This window comes from Meles meles, chromosome 14 (assembly GCF_922984935.1).
Source record: "Meles meles chromosome 14, mMelMel3.1 paternal haplotype, whole genome shotgun sequence".
Lineage (NCBI taxonomy): Eukaryota > Metazoa > Chordata > Mammalia > Carnivora > Mustelidae > Meles > Meles meles.
Genome location: NC_060079.1, coordinates 20,610,627 through 20,631,081, shown reverse-complemented (window position 1 = coordinate 20,631,081; position 20,455 = coordinate 20,610,627). Strand labels below are relative to the sequence as shown.

General features: G+C 41.0%; 1 protein-coding gene across 1 annotated transcript in view; it reads left to right on the top strand.

Moving 5' to 3' along the window:
• Nucleotides 1-20,455, top strand: part of LHFPL6 (LHFPL tetraspan subfamily member 6) — a 239,201-nt gene that overhangs the window by 196,514 nt on the left and 22,232 nt on the right. The window contains exon 3 of the mRNA XM_045978477.1: nt 11,224-11,322. Coding sequence (XP_045834433.1) covers nt 11,224-11,322 — 99 coding nt within the window. The remainder of the gene's footprint in view (nt 1-11,223; nt 11,323-20,455) is intronic.

The window sequence follows — 20,455 nt, the reverse complement described above, 5'->3', positions numbered from 1 at the left end:
ATTGTTCGCTCCCTTCTCACAATGTCAAAGTGAAGACAGTGAACCAAAGCAGAGAAGTAGGAGGCAGGTACGCTGAGGCCCTTACCCAGCCCTGCCTCAGGCTATCCACTTGAGGAAGCTCATATCTCCCCAAGTGATCATGGCTCAGTATTCCAGGATGTCCTTGCTCTAACCCTCCCTGCCTTCCGTCTAAGAAGAGTATGTTCTCTGAGAGTAGAGGACTCGAAGAATATTGGCTTAGAGTTCATTTAGTCTTTGCAACAACTCCAAGAGATTGATATTATTCCCATTTTACAGATAAGGAAAACTGAGCCCAAAAGAAGTGAAATAGTGGAACCGGAATTCCTTAACTACTAGGGTTAGAAAGACCATTGCTTTTAGGCTCATGTAATTTACCAGAAATCTGTCACATAGAAATGGCAAAATGTTCCCCAAAATTTCGTTGTCTGAAACAACTTGTTTTCTACCAGTGATTGCCTAGGACTCTAGAAAGAGCAACCATGACAAGTCACTCATGGCTGAAATTAGCTTGTGAGGGTTTTGATCTGAGTGAAGAAGCAGGTATTCTGATGTATGTCTTTCGTGTCTTCTGACCCATGAACTGGAAAAGGAGAAGAAATAAGAACCAAGGAGCCATTTTGAAAGCATTGCAAGAAAATCTAAAATATGTTCTCTTCTGCAGGATGTTTTCAGCAAAGAAAAATTCTCATTGTCATTTTTAAAAAGAGTTTTGATGGTTGAGAAATTATCGTATTTCTATTTTATATTTTTAGGGCTTTGATACTATATGCTTTCCTTGGCTCAACTTCTGATGATAAAGAATCCACTTTTCACCTTTATGCCTCGATGTTCTTTGTGGACAGAGCTCTTTGTGTTGTAGAGCTCATGTCCTGGTTCTCCCTCCCTGGCACCGGGGGGAAGGGGGAAACTGTACGGCTCGCAAGAGCCCTTGCCTTTGCATACAGGCAGCAGTAGAGTCAATCCTGGAGAAAACATGACTTGTAATCCTCCTTGATCTTCTGCCCTGTTCTTCCTTTTCCATTTGTATGCAGGACTCAGTACGTGTGTGGACATGGGAGGTGAGCCCAGAGCTGGGACCGTAAACACTTGAGGATTTGGGAGGCATTAGAAGATAGAGTTTAACAATATTGACTTAGAGCTCAGACAGATCTGTGTGTAAGTTTCTGCATCTACCCCTTAGTAGCCCCATGAACATGAGCCTGCTTCTTTAAGCCTCAGTCTCTTGCTAAGTGAGTGCAATGATATATTTCCTATGATCTATTCTATAAAGATTCTATAATTATACTGAGGCTTTTGTATATACTAAATAAGTCATATTACTGCTACTTAACATTGAACAAATATCATGAACCAGTGAGTTAAATGCAAGTAAACATATGGTAGAGCTTTGGCTTTCTAGGAGGTGTAATATTTGAGAATAACTACAGCAAGGTATTATGGCCCAGATAAATGGCATAGGGTGCACCCCGGTAGGAGCTGATGGCTTTGGGGGTGTGATAAAACCTGTTGCTCCCTGTGGGGGCGGCCAGGGCAGCCTTCTTGTTGAGGCTTCTAGACCTTAACAGCTAGTATTTTCATGGTGAAGCCTGAGCATAAAGTAAGGACTGAGAGTATCCCAGAGGGAAGGGATTCAACTTTCAGAGATGAGGCAATTCAAGACATATTCAAAGAATTGAATAGTCCCCAGGCAGAAATGCCTTTGGGACTGGTCAGGGCCACTGAGCCACAAAATGGGAACCACCTTGACTTGGCTCTGTGTCAGCTGCCCAGCTCAGTGCGGGCACATCTTTCAATGATTTGAGACACAAGAAGTGCAGACAGACTTGCTGGTGAGAAGCCCCACTTAGTAAAACAGGATGTTGGTGAAATCCAACACGGCTGTGGCTGAACTCAGGTAACAGGTGGCAAGTGTGTGACCTTGGAGTGGCCTGAGGTCCAAGCAAGCACTGGGATCATGATAGGTGGAAAAGAGCCCTGGCTGGAAATGAGGAGCTTTGGACAAGCCTCTTTCATCCTCTATACCTCGGTTTCCAGAAAGCACTCTGAAGATAGGTGTGATTTCTAAGCCTGTATAAGCCTCCTTCTTACAGAATACTTAAGTGCAGCTGACCCTTGAACAAGACAAGTTTGAACTTCATGGGTCCATTTATGCATGGACTTTTCCCTGTAAATACAGTGCAGCACGCTACGTGTATTTTCTTTTCTTATAATTTTCTTAGTAACTTATTTTTCTCTACCTTAAACTGTAGGAATACAGTCTATTATACCTATAACATATAATTGTTTATGTTATCTGTAAGGCTTTTGGTAAACAGTAGGCTATTAGTAGTTAAGTTTTGGAGAAGTTGAAAGTTTATACGCAGATTTTTGACTGCACGCGGGTCAGTGCCCCTGACCCCTATGTTGTTTAAGGTCAACTGTAGCTTCCTCCTGATGGTGCTTTCAAGGTCTGAAGAGTCGTAATACCGGTCCTTGCTCTTATTTCCACCCTGCCAGTGGATTTGTTTTGTAAAGGGACCGTTATCTAAGGGGTGAGAATGGGTGAGAATTGTGTACATAAATTAGCATATGGAGACTTGGAGATGGAAATGTGCCGACGTCATCCAAAGAGAAATCCCGATAACCAGCTCCAAGACTGAGCGGCTTGCATGAGAAGAGAAAAGGAAACAATTTCCCTCTGTGCTTGCCACAGAAAAGAAGATAAAGGAACTGGAGGATAGATAAAAGTATCCAAAACACATAAAAAGATAAAATGATGGGAAACACTGGTGTGACCACTGAAGGGGCAATAAGTGGAAAAAGTCACAGTATTAAAAAAAAAAACACCTGTGGAAAAAGAATGGAGCGATAGTCATGGAAAGAAGTGAGATCACATTAAAACTTTCAAGAGTGCCTGGAAAAAATAAGGCTTTATGAGTCTAACATGAGGACTCTATTCTTACCACCTGTGGGGAGTAATTGGCATTGGCTGACTAGAGGTTTGTTTTGCCTTCTTGGCAGGAGACGAATTGTTATGTTAATATTCCTCTGGCTAAGTGTTAAATACCGACTTTGAATAGAAAGAGTTTTGCAGAAGGGAAAATTCCCAGCATCTGGTTCTTACTTTGACCACTGGGTTCTTTACAAACTGCAGACTTCACACTTGAATTCTAAGAAATAATTAGTATCATGGCAGATATTTCCAGCATTGTGTGAAAGCGAATAGAGTTTTCACTAGAAACTCCCCCAGGGGTGGTTCATGGGCAGGCAGAATTTTAGGTACGATTTAGGTACAAGAATCTATTTGGGGAGAAAGGTAGATGTCTTTTATAACACAGCATCAAGGCACAGCACCAAGTGCTCTGCTCGTGTCTTTCCATTTATCTGTGCTGTCTCTTCTCCACTAACAGTGACTTCTTAGATGTCATTCCACCAACCTGGCTTTTTAACTATTTTAATTGTCTTGAACGAGGGTGAGACCAGAACCCTAGGGCATTCAGGCTGGAGTGGCGTCATAGTCCAAAAAATGGTTTGGGTTTTGTTTTTTTATTGTTGTTATTATTTAAGAATTAGTGAGTCATTTCTTGGATTATTATTTCCATTCTTTTGGGGAAGCAACATCTCTCTAAATGTCTAAGACCTCCCACAAACTGACCTTCGTGATCTCTTGCCCCTGGATAGCTGATGTCAGCTAGGTGCCAGGTGAAAAGTAAAGTTTGAGCTAATGTACACAAATTTGTGATGTACTCATGACTCCTTAGGATTGCAAAAATAGATTGCTTCTTAATTACAGATGAGCCTGTAGCTGCAAATGATCTCAGACTTCCTCCACCACCACCCCCCACCTCTGTTACCAGCTTCCTGAGGTTGTGGCCTTGCTTTGTACTGTCATTCCTCCCTTCCCTCCTGTAGGCCCAGATTTCCCCAAAATGTGATAACGTGGCTATTTTTTTTTTTTCATGACCTCTTTTATGGCAGTGACAAAGAAATGTGGTTAAAATACCACATAATTAAGCCCCTGGACTTTATAAACCACCAGATTTATAAATCTAATAAAGAAAATCCATGTAGATGGTATAAAAGTTTGTGAGCCAGAGATTCTCATTGAGCCGTATGCTCTCCAGGAGTGAATTAGGCAACTAGAGCTATTAAAACCTATTAGGTCACTAAGATATCCTTTAGGCAACCACCTCAAGTTCCAGAATATTCTCTGAGCCCCATTTCCATAGGCAGTATAACAACTAAGAGGTGTCTAGTTCAGAGATTTTCAAACTACACTTCCATGAAACATTGATTTCTACAACATGGTCTAAGGCTTAACGCGGCTGAAACTGAAAAATGACAGTTTCTTCCATTAAAAAGAGGTTCTTGGGGTGGGTCCAAGAAGGCAGCTAGTAAGACCTTGATCTCACTTCCTTCCTTACAGCAAATCTACACTGACATACGGAGCAGTTCCTCCTCAAGAAGAACTGAAGGCTGATTGAACAGCTTCTGCACAACAAATGGTAGAGAGACCACATATAGAAGAGTAGGAGAGACAGAGACACTGCAGTGACAGAAACCCTACCCCTGACTCAGTGACCTGCAGTCACTGAGGGATAATATCACTGAGGGGCCCATAAACAGACTCTCCCACCTTGGGACACAGCAAAAAATGGTTTAAAGGGCAACCAGACTATAAGTGAAGGAAATTCATTTACTAGCCTTACATCATCCACTGAACCGGTAGGGACTGCTGGAACTCTCTCCAGGGTTGGAGGACCAGTGAGACAATTTTTCATATCTCCTCTTCAGCTTGATCATGTGGGCAGAAGTAGGGTCCAGGCACTCTAGCCGGCCTGCTAGTCTTTCGTATCCTGGGCCCCTGGGGCACATCAGTTCCAGCCATTCCTCCAAGGTGGCCCTGATGTGACATGTCATAGGCCCCCACTCCCATACTCACCCCATCTTCAGTCATCCTATCAAGGTGGCCCTGGTGCTCTTTCCAGCTCTAGCTAGCCTCCTGTCACAGGAATCCTACTGTCTCACCCTGGGATCTCTTCCCCACCTGCCTGTGCCTGTTCCCTCTCCAGCCAGCTTACCCAAGCCACCAGGCACATGCAGTCTACACAGAGAGTTCCTACACAAGTCCACTCCCTCAAGACTGGGAGAAGTAGTTGTTCTGCCTGATTCATAGAAACAAACACAGAAGGTCAGTCAAATGGAGACAAAGAAGTATGTGCCAAACAAAAGAACAAGATAAAACCACAGAATCAAACCCTCACGAAATGGAGATAAATAATTTACCTGATAAAGAGTTCAAAGTAATGGTCATAAAGACAGGTAACAAACTAGGGAAAAGAATGTAGGAACTCAGTGAGAACTTCAACAAAGGATTAGGAAATGTAAGAAAGAGCCAGTCAGAGCTGAAGAACACAGTAACTAAAATGAAAAATACAGGAGAGAGAATCAACAGCAGATTAGATGATACAGAAGAATGGATTCACAATCTGGGAGACAGAAGAGTGGAAATCACTCAATCAGTCCACAGAACAGAAAAAGAGAGAGAGGGAGAGAGTTTTAAAAAATGAGGATTGTTTGAGAGACCTCTTGGGGCACTATCAAGTATACTAGCATTTGTGCCAATGGAATCCCCAGAGGACAAGAAAGAGAAAGGATCAGAAAACATATTTGAAGAACTAATGGCTAAGAATTCCCTTAACCAGGAAATAGACATCCAAGTCCAGGAGATACAGAGAGTCCAAAATAAGATGAATCCAGAGAGAGCCACACAAAAGTGTTCATGAAGGAAAGATAAAGTATTAATATTGTTAAAGTATCCATACTACAAAAACAATCTACAGATTCACTGCAATCCCCATCAAAATACCAGTGGCATTTTTCATAGAGCTAGAACAAAGAATCCTAAAATTTGCATGGAACCACAAAAGATGCCAAATAGCCAAAGCAGTCTTGAGAAGGAAGAACAAAGCTGAAGGTATCACACTTTCTGATTTCAAACTATATGACAAAGCTGTCGTAATCTAAATAGTATGGTACTGGCATGAAAATGGACACATAGATCAATAGAATAGAAGAGAGAGACCAAAAATAAGTCCATGCATATACAGTTAATTAACCTATGACAAAGGTGGCAAGAACATACAATGGGGAGAAATAGTCTCTTCAATAACTGGTGTCAGAAAACCGGCCAGCTACATGCAAAAGAATGAAACCAGATCACTATCTTACACTATATACAAAAATAAACTCAAAATGGATTACAGACTTGCATATAAGACCTGAAACCATAAAATTTCTAGAAAGAAACATAGTAAGCTTTTTGACATTGATGTTAACAATATTTTGGGGGACTAGTCTCCTCAAGCAGGAGCAGCTAAAACTAAAATAAGCAAATGGGATTTTATCAAACTAAAAAGCTTCTACACAGTAAAGGAAAAAATCAACAAAATGAAAAGACAGCCTACGGCATTGGAGAAGATATTTGCAAATGATATATCCAATATATCACTGGGGTTAATAGGGGGTTAATACCCAAAAATATATAAAGAACTTACAAGTCTTAATATAAAACAAAACAAAAAGAAAAGCAAACAATCCAATTGAAAAATGGCCAGAAGACTTGAAAAGATATTTTTTCCAAGAACAGATATAGATGGCTAACAGGCACATGAAAAGATGTCAACTAATCACCAGGGAAATTCAAACCTTAAACAACACAATGAGACATCACCTCACACCAATCAGATTGGCTGTTATCAAAAGGACAAAAAATAACAAATGTCAGCAAGGATGTGGAGAAAACAGAACCATTGTGCACTGTCCATAGGAATAGCCATTATGGAAAATTGTATGAAGTTCTCAAAGAATTTAAAATAGAACTACCCTACAATCTAGCAATTCCATTTCTGGGTATTCATCTGAAGAAAATGAAAACATGAATTCAAAATGATATAGGTACCCCTGTGTTCACTGCAGTATTATTTACAATAGCTAAGTGTCCATTAATAGATGAATAAAGAAGATGTGAGGTATATATCTATAAATATCTATAATGGAATATTACTCAGCCATGAAAAAGAATGAAATCTTGCCATTTGCAACAATATGGGTGGAACTAAAGGTTATTGTGCTAAGTGAAATAAGTCGGAGAAAGACAAATATCATATGATTTTACTTTTATGTGGAATCTAAAAAAAAAAGACAAATGAACAAACAAAATAACACAGAAACAGACTCACAGATCTAGAAAACAGACTGTTGATTACTGGGGGGTGGAGGGGGAATGGGTTGGGAAAAATAAGCCAAGGGTATTATGAGGTACAACCTTTCAGTTATACAATAAGTAAGTCATGAGAATGTAATGTAAAGCATAGAGAATATAGTCAGTAATATTGTAACAATTACGGGGACAGATAGTAACTAGATTTATCATGAGGAACATGTCATAACGTATAAAAATATCAAATCACTATGATGTACACCTGAAACTAGTAGGATATTGTACGTCAGTAATACTTCAATAATAATAATAATAAAAAGATGTTCTTATTTTTATGTTTAATTATCTCTAACTTCACAATAAAGTACTTCGGTATGGGCAATAAAATGCTAGTTGACTACAGTTAACAAACTAGGGACAGTTGGTGAACATTTGGACGCTTCACTTCAGAAAATCATACTCCAGGAAAGGTTAATTAGCATAAATTTCCTAACTACAGACCACACCACAGAGGGTTAACATGAAACCTTCTAATATCAGTCTATACTTGCTGAGGTTTAGTAACCAGCTATATTGTTGTATTAGGGAGAATTTTGCATCAAGAAGATGGGATACTGTATCAATTATAGGGTAGGAGAGAAAACGTATCAGCACGGGTCAGGCATATCCCAGCCAGAGTCTGACCAGTGAAAGAAACCACGACAGGTATTTCAAGTAGGAAAAGATGTAGCCCAGGGATTTAAAGTTTCACAGACTTATTAGGTCTGGGGAAGCAAAGGGCAGAGAAGATTTCAGGAAATACAAGGACAGAAAGAAGCTACAGGTGAGATTTGCCCTGAGTGGGTGCCGCTGAGGAGGAGGCAGCCTAGAAGCCACGCCCACAACCTCATCCAGGGTCTGCAAAAAGGCACGCTACGCCCCTGGTTGCAGCTGCCAGTGGGAAACTGATTGACTTCTCTCTTTTACTTTATGGGTCCCGTAGGAGAGCTTCTCATTGACAGACATGAACTAGAATTTCTGCCAGGGGAGGATTTGAAATATCTCACCTCTAGCCCCATCGAAAGGGAGAATCTAAAAGAGCAGGGATGATTTTTATTAACAAGCAGTATCAAGCTTGGGGTTTAAGAATCTGCCCCACCCAGAATCCTCCTGGAGTAGTCTCTTGGGTCAAGAATAGCTTTCTGCAGCTGTGAAAATGGTCTATCTTTGCCCTGTCCACTATGGTAGCCAACAGCTCCATGTGGCTATCAGGCCCTTGAAGTGTGGCCGGTGCAATTGAAGAGATGAATTTTTCATTTAATTCCAATAAACTTAAATTTAAGTTTGCTACATGGAGCTCATGGCCACTGTGTCGGGCAGGTCTAAACTCTGGTCTTGTGCCTCCTTTCCCATTTCTTTAAATGGAAGGCACTGTCTGGAGTGTCCTGAACCTGCTGGTTGAACATTTGTTATATTTATTGTATGTCGATGGCACTTGTTAGAATGTGTGATGAATCTGGGGAGGAGGATTTCACTGAATTTACAGAATTGGTCATCTGGCTGCTTTCTGTGCCAGGAAAGTAATAGACATCCTTGTATATTGGGCTGAATTTAGTCTAAGACTTGCTTTCTCCATAACATGTAAACAGTAGAAAGATAGTGGGAGGCCACCAGTGTTTACCTGCAGAACCTAAAATTGCACCAGCCAATTAGACTGATGAGTTTGTAACATACATTTTTCTCCCAGAAATGTTTCTGGGTACTTTCACTGTTAGTGATAGTTAGCAGAGGACAAAGCAAAGGCTATATAAATATTAACATAAGAATCCAGATAAGCTAGTTGCCCTCCCCTAACATTTTTTTTTTCATGTGAGCTATGCCCATCGTATTTTTTAAAAAATCATAGACATAACACAAATTTCTTATGTGTAAAATTGTTCTTTACTTATACGGTTGAATCTACATTTCATTGTGTCACAGCGTCACCCCGACATTCTACAAAAGAATCGTGACTGCCAAGTGTTCTACCACTTAGAAAACCACAGGTCAATGTGCTCCATATATAATCTCCTTTCTGTTTAGTTTCTCAAAGTGCCTGGCATCATACTGGACCAAAACAACCATTTTTGTGAGTATATGACACATTTTCCTGCCATCTGAAAAGGACATTAGCAAACGAGACTATTTAATCATTTGTTTGTGTATCAGAAAACGAGAAAAGTGGTGATTTAAATGTCACTATTTTTCATTTTTCTTACATTTGAAAATTTTCTCTTTCCACATTTGTCACCATTAAAACATTGCTCGTGAGTTCTCAAAAAGTGGTGTTACTCATTAATTTAAGAACTGAGTATCATGGCAGTGAGGCCACATTATTTATTAAACCTTCATGGAATTCAATTTGCATAAACCTTGGCCTCCTCATTATCTCTTTACCTGACGGAGGATAACACTAGTTTTGACTTGTCTTCAGAATACTATAAATTCTGTCCTAAGGGGAAGAGCCTAAGGAAACCAGTCACTGGGGGCATTTGCTCAGTCAGCAAAATCTCATACGGTTGTTTTCTGGGTTATTCTTCAGCCTCGACACAATTCATATTTATCTAGTTGCGTAGACAGCATCCTGGAATTCGTGATTTGCACTTTCAACGATTCTTTGTAGGCATCCGCTGGCATCACAGCCTCACTGCATTAAATGGTTGTTTTACTGTTGACCGGGGACGGATGGATTGGAGGGAGGGGCACGTTCCCTCACGGGGAATGTCTCTCCACACAGCTCAGCATAGAGCTTGGGGAGGGTTTGGAAAGCAGTCCCTCCTCGTGCCCATAAAGAGACTACTTATGTGTGGGGGCTTTGATTCCAAGAGTCAGGCACCAGGGACAAGGGGGAGAAGCAAAAGGGCAGCAGAAGGGACTCAATACAAAAATACTGTAAGTCTCTTCTAGAGGCACTTGAGGACCGGTCATTCTGCCTTGACGTTACCCCCCTTGGTGGATTTTTTTCCTCATTTCCAGGGCTCTCTCGTTTAGCCTGGTATAACCCACATTCTCTCAGGCTGGGCTGCTGTTCTCACCCATCAGGCTATGTGTGTGTGTGTGTGTGTGTGTGTTCCTACGGGCTGAGCACTCTTGTGGGACTTCCTGACGGGGACAGTGCTCGCTCATTGACACCGCAAGGTGTTACTTTCTGATTAGCCCTCAGATTCTGGTGATGAGGGCTTCAGCCTCATTCAGCTTCTTGTCGACCCACATTAGGCTTTGATGCAACACAGAAGATGCCAAGCAAAAGCTGGTCAGAGCATGCTGCCATGATGACTTCATATTAAAGTAAAACTGCCACCTTCTTCAGTTCGATCATCAAAACTTTTGGTCTCCACTGCAAGGAGGACTTAAATCATAGAAGTGTCCGTCTTCTAGAGTATTTCTGAGATGTAGGGATGCTCCCGGATTCTCAACTTTCCAGCAGAGTGTTAATAGCAGGGTAGTACAGTTAATGGTCCAATCCTGAGCCCAGGCGGATCATGAAAATCTTTATGCTTTCTCTGCCCTGGTAAAACTGAATGATGCCGAAACATTGTATTTTGATTCTTCAGTTGGAAAAAAAAGGTCTAATGACGAAGCATAACCTATGTAGGCACTTCTGCTTTTTTTTTTATTTACTTTTTTGTGTAGACTGATGGCGGGATTGGTTGGACTTTCACAAGAGTGATTTAGAAAGCGTCTGAATTGTATTTCCTAAACAGTTTGCAAGGCTTTTAATGCTTCGAAAGACGAAGTTGGAACCAAACTGAGCTGTCTATCAGTGTTTTGTTGTTTTTTTCTTTCCTTTTAAGCAGACTTGAAATTGTTCATGGAATCAAACTGACCTTAGATTGCTTACAGGAGCCCTGGCTGGTGCTTCCCAAAAAGCAATCACCGTGATCTTCTGTTATATTACTAATACCAATTCCTCCCTCCCTGCTGCGTTTATCTAGATGGGCAGAGGAATACTGGTAAAGCCCTCTTGGCTTATCTCTTCGCAGGCTTGTTGATTGGTGCTGGCTGCGCCCTGTACCCCTTGGGCTGGGACAGCGAGGAAGTTCGGCAGACCTGTGGCTACATTTCCGGCCAGTTTGACCTGGGTAAGTTTTCTTCACAGATTGCATTTCTTTTAGAAAAGAACCTGATCTGACCTTTCATAGAAACAGAGAGCAGAAGAGCCATACAACCAGCAGTCAAGCGTAACAATACGCAGACCTTCATTTATCTGTTCGTTTAGTGAAGTTATTGGCAATCCACCATCTGCCTGGGCTAGGGGAAGTATTATCGAGACAAAGATAAGAAACAGCCCCTGCTCTAAGCAGTTTATATTCATTGATCAATTCATTCAGAATCATGTGATTATTACTTAGTGCATGTGCTAAAAATAACTCCATGGAATTTACAGGTTGCCTGAGGGGATAAAGCAAACAAAACTCTCAAGGGGTAAGAGGTCCAAAGCAATTTCCCTCCAGAGTAATAGACAAGTTTGTGGCAGGGCTGGGTCTTGAACACAGTGATGCATACGGGCTGTCTGGGAGTAGACAGAAGCACCTGGCAAGCCAGGAATACAGCCCAGCAAAAGCACTAGGGAGGAATGAGAAAAGCCCATCAGGAGACCCCAGAGATGCGAGAAGCTGGAAGAGATGTGAGTGTGTAGTTGAAGTTTGCACGCTGGTGAAGAGCACCTTGTGACTTTGGTTTTGTGTGTACTAATCAGTTTTCACGTGGAGTTATAGTTCTATTCTGTGTTATAGAACATACAGTTATATGTTCTATTTAGCCATCTATAAAGAAGTTTGCAGAGTACTACATTGTTGGCATCGTTATAATTTGTACATTGGATTATTTTCACTTGGCTGATGCACCTGCATTTATTTAAACACTTCCTTATTTCTTGCTAGTTGGGTATTTCATCTAGTCCAGTTTCTGTGATGTTAAGGTGTATTGTAATGAGAAATTTAACAAAGTAAGTTTTTCTTTATTGCATTATTTTCTGAGGACATTTTTCCTGGAATTGGTATCACTGTATCAAAGACTATTGCCAAGCAAATATACTTACCCCTAATATAAGGATAGACAGATTAAGTTTTAGACCATTAGTGTATGGTGAGTTACTAACTTAACATTCACTCTTCCCATTAAATACTTCCTCTAAGGAGAAATATTTGGAGGGAGTTGGTCTAATGTCAGTATTTTATCCCAAATCATCGTTTAAAAATTTGAAATTGGAACTTCTGAGAAAAAAATTTGTCAGATCCTGAGAAAATTGGACAGATATGATATCACATCATAGTTCTCCAATTTTTAAAATAAAGCATTTTTTTTTTTTTTTTTTTTTTTTTTTTTTACTCTGGATGACAGATACCCTGCTTCCCTCAAAATAATACTAGTTCTTTTGGTGGAGAAGCCCGTACATTAAATACTACTAATTTGCATGGATAAAAAGAAAAGAGATTTCTGACTGCCCTTCCCTCCTTGTTCAGGCTTTCCCAAGTCTGGATTTGTTTGTGATTGCTGTAATTGCAGAGAAGGGAAGAAATGCTGGCACAAAGTTGAATGTCAGCTTGGTTTTTGTTTTGTTTTGTTTTTGCCTTTTAGTTTTGGTGGGTTTTTGTGGGGTTTTTTTGTTTGTTTTTTGGTTTTTTTGGAAAGCAAACTGTCCAGGGGAGATATTTTAACACAGTGTTTGGCATTTTTCTTTCTGTAGTGTTTGGGGCATTCTTGGCTGTTTCACACACGCCTCAACTTGATTAGAGTACTGTTCTTGCTAATCTCTTGCTATTGTGTGTTGCTGTATTAATTAGCAGGTTATAATGAAACCCATATCCTGTTTTTGCAGTTTTCATTACTGCATCCCAGTAGTTTGTATCTTCTCAGCATGGTGGATTAAAAATTTGAATGTCAAACTTTAAAAAAAAAAACAAAACTTGCCTCTTTACTGGTGGTAATAATTTCTTATGTGATTAAACACACTAAACCATTTTAACAATTTTAAAACCACAATGTTTTAATTTTTGCCTGTTTCTTTTTAAATTTCTCTTCGTTGGCTGATAAGGGAAAAATAAAACTGGCATTATTCATAGATAAAATGAGCTCTAGGTCCTACAAAAGCATCCTACAAATCTGCTTCTGTTTTTTATCTTTAAAAAGTCGTTACTGTTCCACCAGTGAATGAGTGAAGTCATAGATCATGATGCTAACCTGGGAGAGCCTAGGACTGGAGTCGGGAGCCACAGCATGTGCGTGAGGGGAAGCATCCTCGGAAAGATGCCCACGGTTTTAGCGGTATGCGTGCTGGTTGCCACAGACACGCTCTACCTCTACCACTTCTGAGAACCCAAGTTCATCGCTGCCACCTCTCAAAGGAGTCAGTGTGCAGACATATCTTCCTCCCAAGGGTTGGGAAATGTTAACATTGTTAAGGTTCCGGCTCTCCTTATCGTGGGGCATGGGTCACTTTTTTGGTGCCCAGTTACTGAAATGTTACTGTCTCTCTCTAGAGCACATCCTGAAAGAAACCAGCTTTTGCTTTTGTACAGAAAATTATTTAAGGAGTGCCTTCATTCAGTTATCCAGCCAACAAATATTTATGGAGGCCCCGTGCTAGGTGCTGGGGATACGGCTTCAGTGAGGCATTTTAAAATACCCTGTTCAGAGAACTTAAAAACCCAGCAGGACAGGCAGGTGTTCAAGAAGGCAATATCCCTGGGAGGATGTGTGTTAGGAAGGGAGGGTGCGGGGCCTGGCAGTGGTCACCATATTTGCCTTGCCAGTATTCTTCCATGCTGGGTGGTGATTCGAAGCCAGAGGCTGAGAATGTCTCTGTAAAGAGCCAGCTCGTGACGTTTTCCCCTTTTGGAGCCATATGGTCTCTGTTGCAAGGATTTGGCCCTGCAATTGTAGCAGGAAAGACACTCCATGTATAAATGGGTATGACCCTCTTCCCATAACATTTCATTTACAAAAACAGGTGGTGGGGCTATGGTCTGAGGACCCCTGATTTTAACCATCGCACACGCCTTGACACTCCAGAAGAGAGTTTCATTTCAGATACGCTCCTTAATTGATCCCTTCGGCCGCTGAGACAGCTGGTCAGGGCCTAGAGCAGGGGCTTCGTGGAGCAGCCCCAGCCAATTACCCTAGTATGTGGCGTATGCTCTACACTTCTGTTGTGCTCTGTCGTGAATAGGTGGCAATCACTCTGAATTAATCATCATCATCTTACCTCTTACCGCTGGCTTGGGATGGGAAGCCTGAAGCCCATTTGGACCAGGCATTACGGCAGGAGATGCGTCCAGAGGTTTGGGGAGAAGGGGATCACATGCCTAAGGGAAAGGCACCCCAAGCCATGCTCCCCCTCCCTCCCAGCACCTGCCTCTGCACAGGTAGAAAGGCAGGAGGGAGCAGACCCCAGATGGTGGGGTGGGCAGAGGAACCCGCTGAGGCTCAGCCACCCTTGAAGCAGGCCTTCCCTAGGAATCTTCAGCCCTGCAGATGCATAGTAATTCATTTCCTTATTGGGTCATGTTAAAGGCATCTTTTCTCTTACTGGCTGGAGAATGCAGCCTGATGCTATTTTATTTAGTTGCTATATCACAGGTCAAGCGGACTTGGCCTCCCTTGGGTGTGTCCTAAGGAAGTATTATTTTTAGCTGGGCCTTCAGGGCTCTAAAGGATTTAGGTAGATAGAGGGTGAGTGTGAGTGTGTTTTAGGTTGTAGGATGGGTGGGGAGAAGAGCCAAAAAAGAGCCAAAAGTAGGCATGGAGGGTTAAAAAGGGGGGGGTGGGGAGTAGGAAGGGCCTTCCAGGCTAAGAATATTTAAACTGAACCCAAACACCTAAGTAGTATTTAGGCAAGATGCAGATTTCAGAGAAACTCACGTTTGTGGTTTTAATGTACTGTGGTAGGAGGTCTAATAGAAAATAGTTTTTAAAATGCCTTTTTTCCTTAGCAAGGGGATTTGCAGAGAATTCTTTTATGTGACTCGAAAACAATTTTATCAGGCTATTGATTATTTCTCAAGCATTTTAATACGTTATGAAGTGCAAAGCTTTGCAGCAATTTCACAAACATACCCACTTTTACAAATCAAAGACTGTTACTGTTTACCTTTGGATCATTCTTATTTATGAAGAAGCCAGGAGCATGTTTGAATACACATATTTTCAAAACAGGGAAACAAAAGTACAAGAAAAGGCTGCATAATGAATTCCTAAATTACCCAGCTCAAATCATACGTCCGGCTGGCCTTGACAGTAGCTTTCAGCCTTTAGCATTAAAATCAGAGGTAGGCTTGTTTCTCTCATTGGTGTTTTAAGCAAGAATGCCAGGTGGTTCAGGTGCAGGGGATCAGCAGCCATACTTTGAAACAAAATCACCCTGATTTATATAGAAAATGACTATTTTCTAATTTTTTTGAGTATAGCTGACACACAGTGTTCCATGAGTTTCAGGTGTACAACAGAGTGATTCAGCATCTCTCTGTGTCATGCAGTGCTCACCAGAAGTGTGGCTACCATCTGTCACCATCCAACACTGCCACAGTGCCATTGACAATATTCCCCAGGCTGTGCCTTTTATTCCCGTGTCTAACTCATTACATAACTGGAAGTTTGCATCTCCCACTCCCACCTCCCATTTTGCCCATCCCCTCACCCCCTTCCCTCTGGCCACCATCAGTTTGTCCTCCCTCGAGAAAGAAAGTTCATTTTTTATACTTTGCATAGAATGCAGTTTAACATTCATTTTATTTTTATATACATCAGGGCACTTTCTCTTTAGGTTACAAAGATCTGATTCCAACTAGTTGAAACAAAGAAGATATTTACGACCTCTTACCATAGGAAAGCCAGAGCTAGATGAGGAGAACTGCAGACTTGACTGATTCAAGAGCTCCAGGATGTTGTCCAGGGCCCAGGATTTTCCTGAACTGGAGACCTGACACTTGTGGGTTCTTCTCCAACCTTGGCCCTGTCATTTTTTTTTTTTTTTAATTTATTTGAGAGAGAGAGAGAGAGAGTAAGAGAGATCACAGATGGGGAGGAGAAGGAGAAGCAGGCTTCCCACAAATGGGTAGCCCAACGTGGGGCCTGATCCCAGAACCCTGGGATCATGACCTGAGCTGAAGGCAGACGCTTAACTGACTGAGCCACCCCGGGACCCCATGGCCCCACCATCTTAAGTCTGGCTTCATCTTGAGGCTAGTTCTCTTCTCCTCACAGATGATTGCCTTTGGTGTTTGTAGCTTGTGTTCATGTCAAATAAGAGAGGGTGAGTTTTCCCTCTTCCCAGTAATGGAATAAAAGTTTCCTCAATCTAATTGGGCCAACTTGAATGAATTGCTGCTGTCAGGGGAAACCATGTATAAAATTGGCTTCTACGGTGGAGCTTGCATGTGTTCAGAGTTTTATAGAACCATATTTTACTGAGGAGTACTGTTATTTTTAAGTAAAGATGAGGCTAAGAAGGAAGTCTGTCTTTGTTGTTGTTATTGTTGGCCTTGGTGGCATATGTTTCTTCTCTCATGAAGTATATGGTTGTGGACTAAGGGTCAGTAATGGCTTATGCTGTGTAAGTGTTAACAATGGTGAATTTATTTATTACTTTTTAAGAGAACAAACAATAACAGGTGATAAGAAATATAGGTAGTATACTCTGGTATCATCACATAATAAAAATCCCGTAGATGTTTGCCATTGTTATTCACGTTATTTGTACAGGACAATTTTTAATAAATATTTGCTGATTAATCTTTTCCTCTTTCTTTTACATTTCGTAACAGTATGTTTGGATTTACACAGTAAGCATAAGGTCTTTATAATCAGGTTGTCCAATTGATTTAATTCATGCCTCAGAGATATTTTCATCCACCCGACTTTTCTAATTATATCCTTATGATCAAAAGCACTGTTTCAATTAATTTGTCTTGCTAATTTGCCAAGTAAATTTGAGTAATTTTTGCTTTCACTTTTGCTATTTAATTTGATTAAGAAGCCATCATGTTTCCTGTTCTCAAAATTATGTCCTTGGTTCTCAGGAACAGTACCATAAACTCTGAAAACTCAGAAACTCTCAGCGTTGAAAAAGATGAGAGTCTGTTCCCTCTACATTTCCCATCCAGTGAAGAAGTCTCTTCCAATCTGAGCAACGACCATGTCACATATCTCTTTGGACATGTCTCTTTGACTCCTGACTCATGTTTTCTCTCCTTTCAAATCAAGTCACACTTGAGAAAAAAATAATTTGCAGGTTATCGTGAGTGGGGAAAAAATGGGAACAAAAATAGAAAATCTGTCCAAGTTGCTAGAAGTCATTTGGAAGATCCAGGAGGAGTCTGTACTCCCTGATGTAGCATACTAGTGCGAGAGGAGGGCAGGAAAACAGAGAGGCTGCTGTGAACTCCACCAGGCCCCAAACTGGGTAGACCCATGAGGACTTGCAGGAACACTCTGGAATGTGACTCCAGATGGTGCTGGGAAAAGTTCCAGCAGCAGCAGAAGCTCCATGAAGTGGCGGAGCATTGTCCAGGCACCACCCAAGGAAAAACAACCAGCTTTGCTGGTCACTCAACCTTTATAGGGACCTCTTTTCAAGAGAAGAAGGGTTTTCTGCATTCATTCCAGAAAATGAGGAGAAGAACCAATTCGGTTCGGGGCCATGAATACCAGTGGGACCATGACAACAATAGCTGACCAGGCACATAACCGCTTTAAATTATGGCTTAGTAAATGCTTCTGGTCTTGCTTTAGGAGAAGGTATCCCTTCTGTATCATCCTAGATCCAATTCTGTCTGCTTCCCTAAACACATCTTTGTAGGTTCCAGATGAGCCATGGGACAGGAAGTTTGCAAGTTCAGTGTCTATCTCAGTCTATCTCAGTGTTTGGCCCAGAGAAGTATTCAACAGATTTATTTACCCAATGGGTCTGTATTAAGCAAGTTTTTGGCATCAGAAATTGTGCCACATACTTAGGATGAAATTATGAATTAAGATAAACACGATCCTTACGCATGCCACATATCTGCCATCCCCTGAGTGGTTAAAAGAAGGGAGGGAGGAAGGGAAAGGGGGAAGAGGGGATGACGTGGGGAGAGAGAATAAAGAGGAATGAGGGGAAGGAAAGAAGATGAGAGGCAAGGAAGGAAGAAACCTCACTGCTGATTTGTGACCTCTAAAACGGAAGCTGTCATTATGATTCTGTAGATTCCTGGCCGCTGATATCCTGGTGAGAATTATGGCATTACTTTCTAAAGGAATATGACTTAACCATCTCCCAGAAAAAAAAAAAAAATCAAGTTCAGTGTCCATAACCCCCTCCCCCTTTCCCAACCCCACCTCCCCCCCGCAACCCCCAGTTTGTTTTGTGAGATTAAGAGTCATTTATGGTTTGTCTCCCTCCCGATCCCATCTTGTTTCATTTATTCTTCTCCTATCGCACTAAGCCCCCATGTTGCTTCTCCATGTCCTCATATCAGGGAGATCATATGAGAGTTGTCTTTCTCCGATTGACTTATTTCACTAAGCATGATGCCCTCTAGGAGTTTAAAGAACAAAGTGCCCTGGTAGATGAAAGAGAAATAGCTCTAAATTCTTCCCCTCCTGAATCTTTTTTGGTTTGGTTATTGAGGAGCAGGACCATCACCAATCCTGTAGTAAGCCTTCTTAAAGCCTAATTCAGGGGCTTACAGTGATTTGCAGCAGTGAAATTCAGTGACTGTAGGAAAAGGTAATTCTCTTTAAAAAACCTGGGGGAAATAATATTTCTTAAGATAGGGCCACCATGCTGTTGAGAACAATAGACCAGTCTCCTTTTTAAAGATTCTTCTTCATTTTTTCGGTGCTTTATAAAAACAAAAAAATATAGATACACCTGAGTGGGGTGCTATTTTAGATAGCGCATACTTAAGGAACTTTAGGAAACTGAACTGGCTATTCTAATTACTCTTTTGTATCAGATGCTCTTAACTATTTCATAGTATGTTCCACTTGGATATTAATCTGGCTGTAGAAAAGCACTAATTTTAAATTGAATTGTTTTTGATGTTTTAGGCCCTTTCTCGGGAATGAACTTTGTTCAACTGACTCTATCAGTGATGTCTCTAAGAAAGAAAGGGCCACTAAGATAAATCAGCCCTATGAACATCATCTTGAACAAATCTGTAGATTATATTAAAATTTCCTGGTAGTTAAGGAATTGGGGAATAATCTGCTAATTAGAAAGAAGAGCCTCTCCCCTCCTACCATCCCAAAGCATGCCCCTTTTGATTATGTGATTAATGCAACCCCCTTGAGAAGTCCCCTACCTGCTCCCTGCCCTCAAAGAGATTATAGTTGAGAGATTTATCCCAGATTTGTCTTAGAACATTCTGTTATCAAATAGTAACATGGAGGAAGACCTACCAAGTACTTTTGCTGGGAGATTTCACTATATTAACATTAGAGTTCTTTCAACTCTTGATATCAAGGTTCTTAATCTCAGGAGAACTATTTCTGCCCCAGAACTGAGAACTCATGTGTTTTGTGCCTTTACTGTGTATTGTTGTCTTTGTTCCACTTCCCCTCCTTAGCAGGTCTTCTGTTAAGAAATAGCTACTTGTAGCATTATTGGTTATTAACACATCAAATGTGTTTTAGAATAAAACCAAAAATATAACAAAGTCATCAAAAGGCTGATCTGTCTTCTAACCTGATTTTTAACCTGGTGGAATGTTGACAAAAACTAATTAATGGAGAGACTTTGTAGAGCAAAACTCATTCCTGAGATCTTTTCAGAAAATTTCATATGAATAGATTATTCCAGAGTACTGAATTTTCCCCTTAAAGGAGTAAGTTAATGGGGAAAACATGGACTGGTTTCAATCCCAGTTTTATGCTCCTATATGTTGGATTCTGGACAGGTGTTTGGCCTGTCAGAATTTCAGTTCTTCCCTCTCTAAAAGGCAGTGATAATCGTTACTTCACAGGCCCATTGAAAGGATTAAATGTGATGAGAGGGGAAGGTGCTTTCTACACAGACGACCTACCATAACCAATAGTCCCTCCTTTTTGCCTTAAAGGCCAACACACGTCCTATGTTAATCATGTTGAAATGGTTTGAGGATGTGCATGTGTGATAGCCAGTATCCATCATTTTAGCCAGAATATATGAAACATATAAAAAACAAAAGCAAGCCGTTAAAAAAACATCATTAGCAGTTACGTTCTCATATGATTCAGAAGGAGTCATTCCTAAGA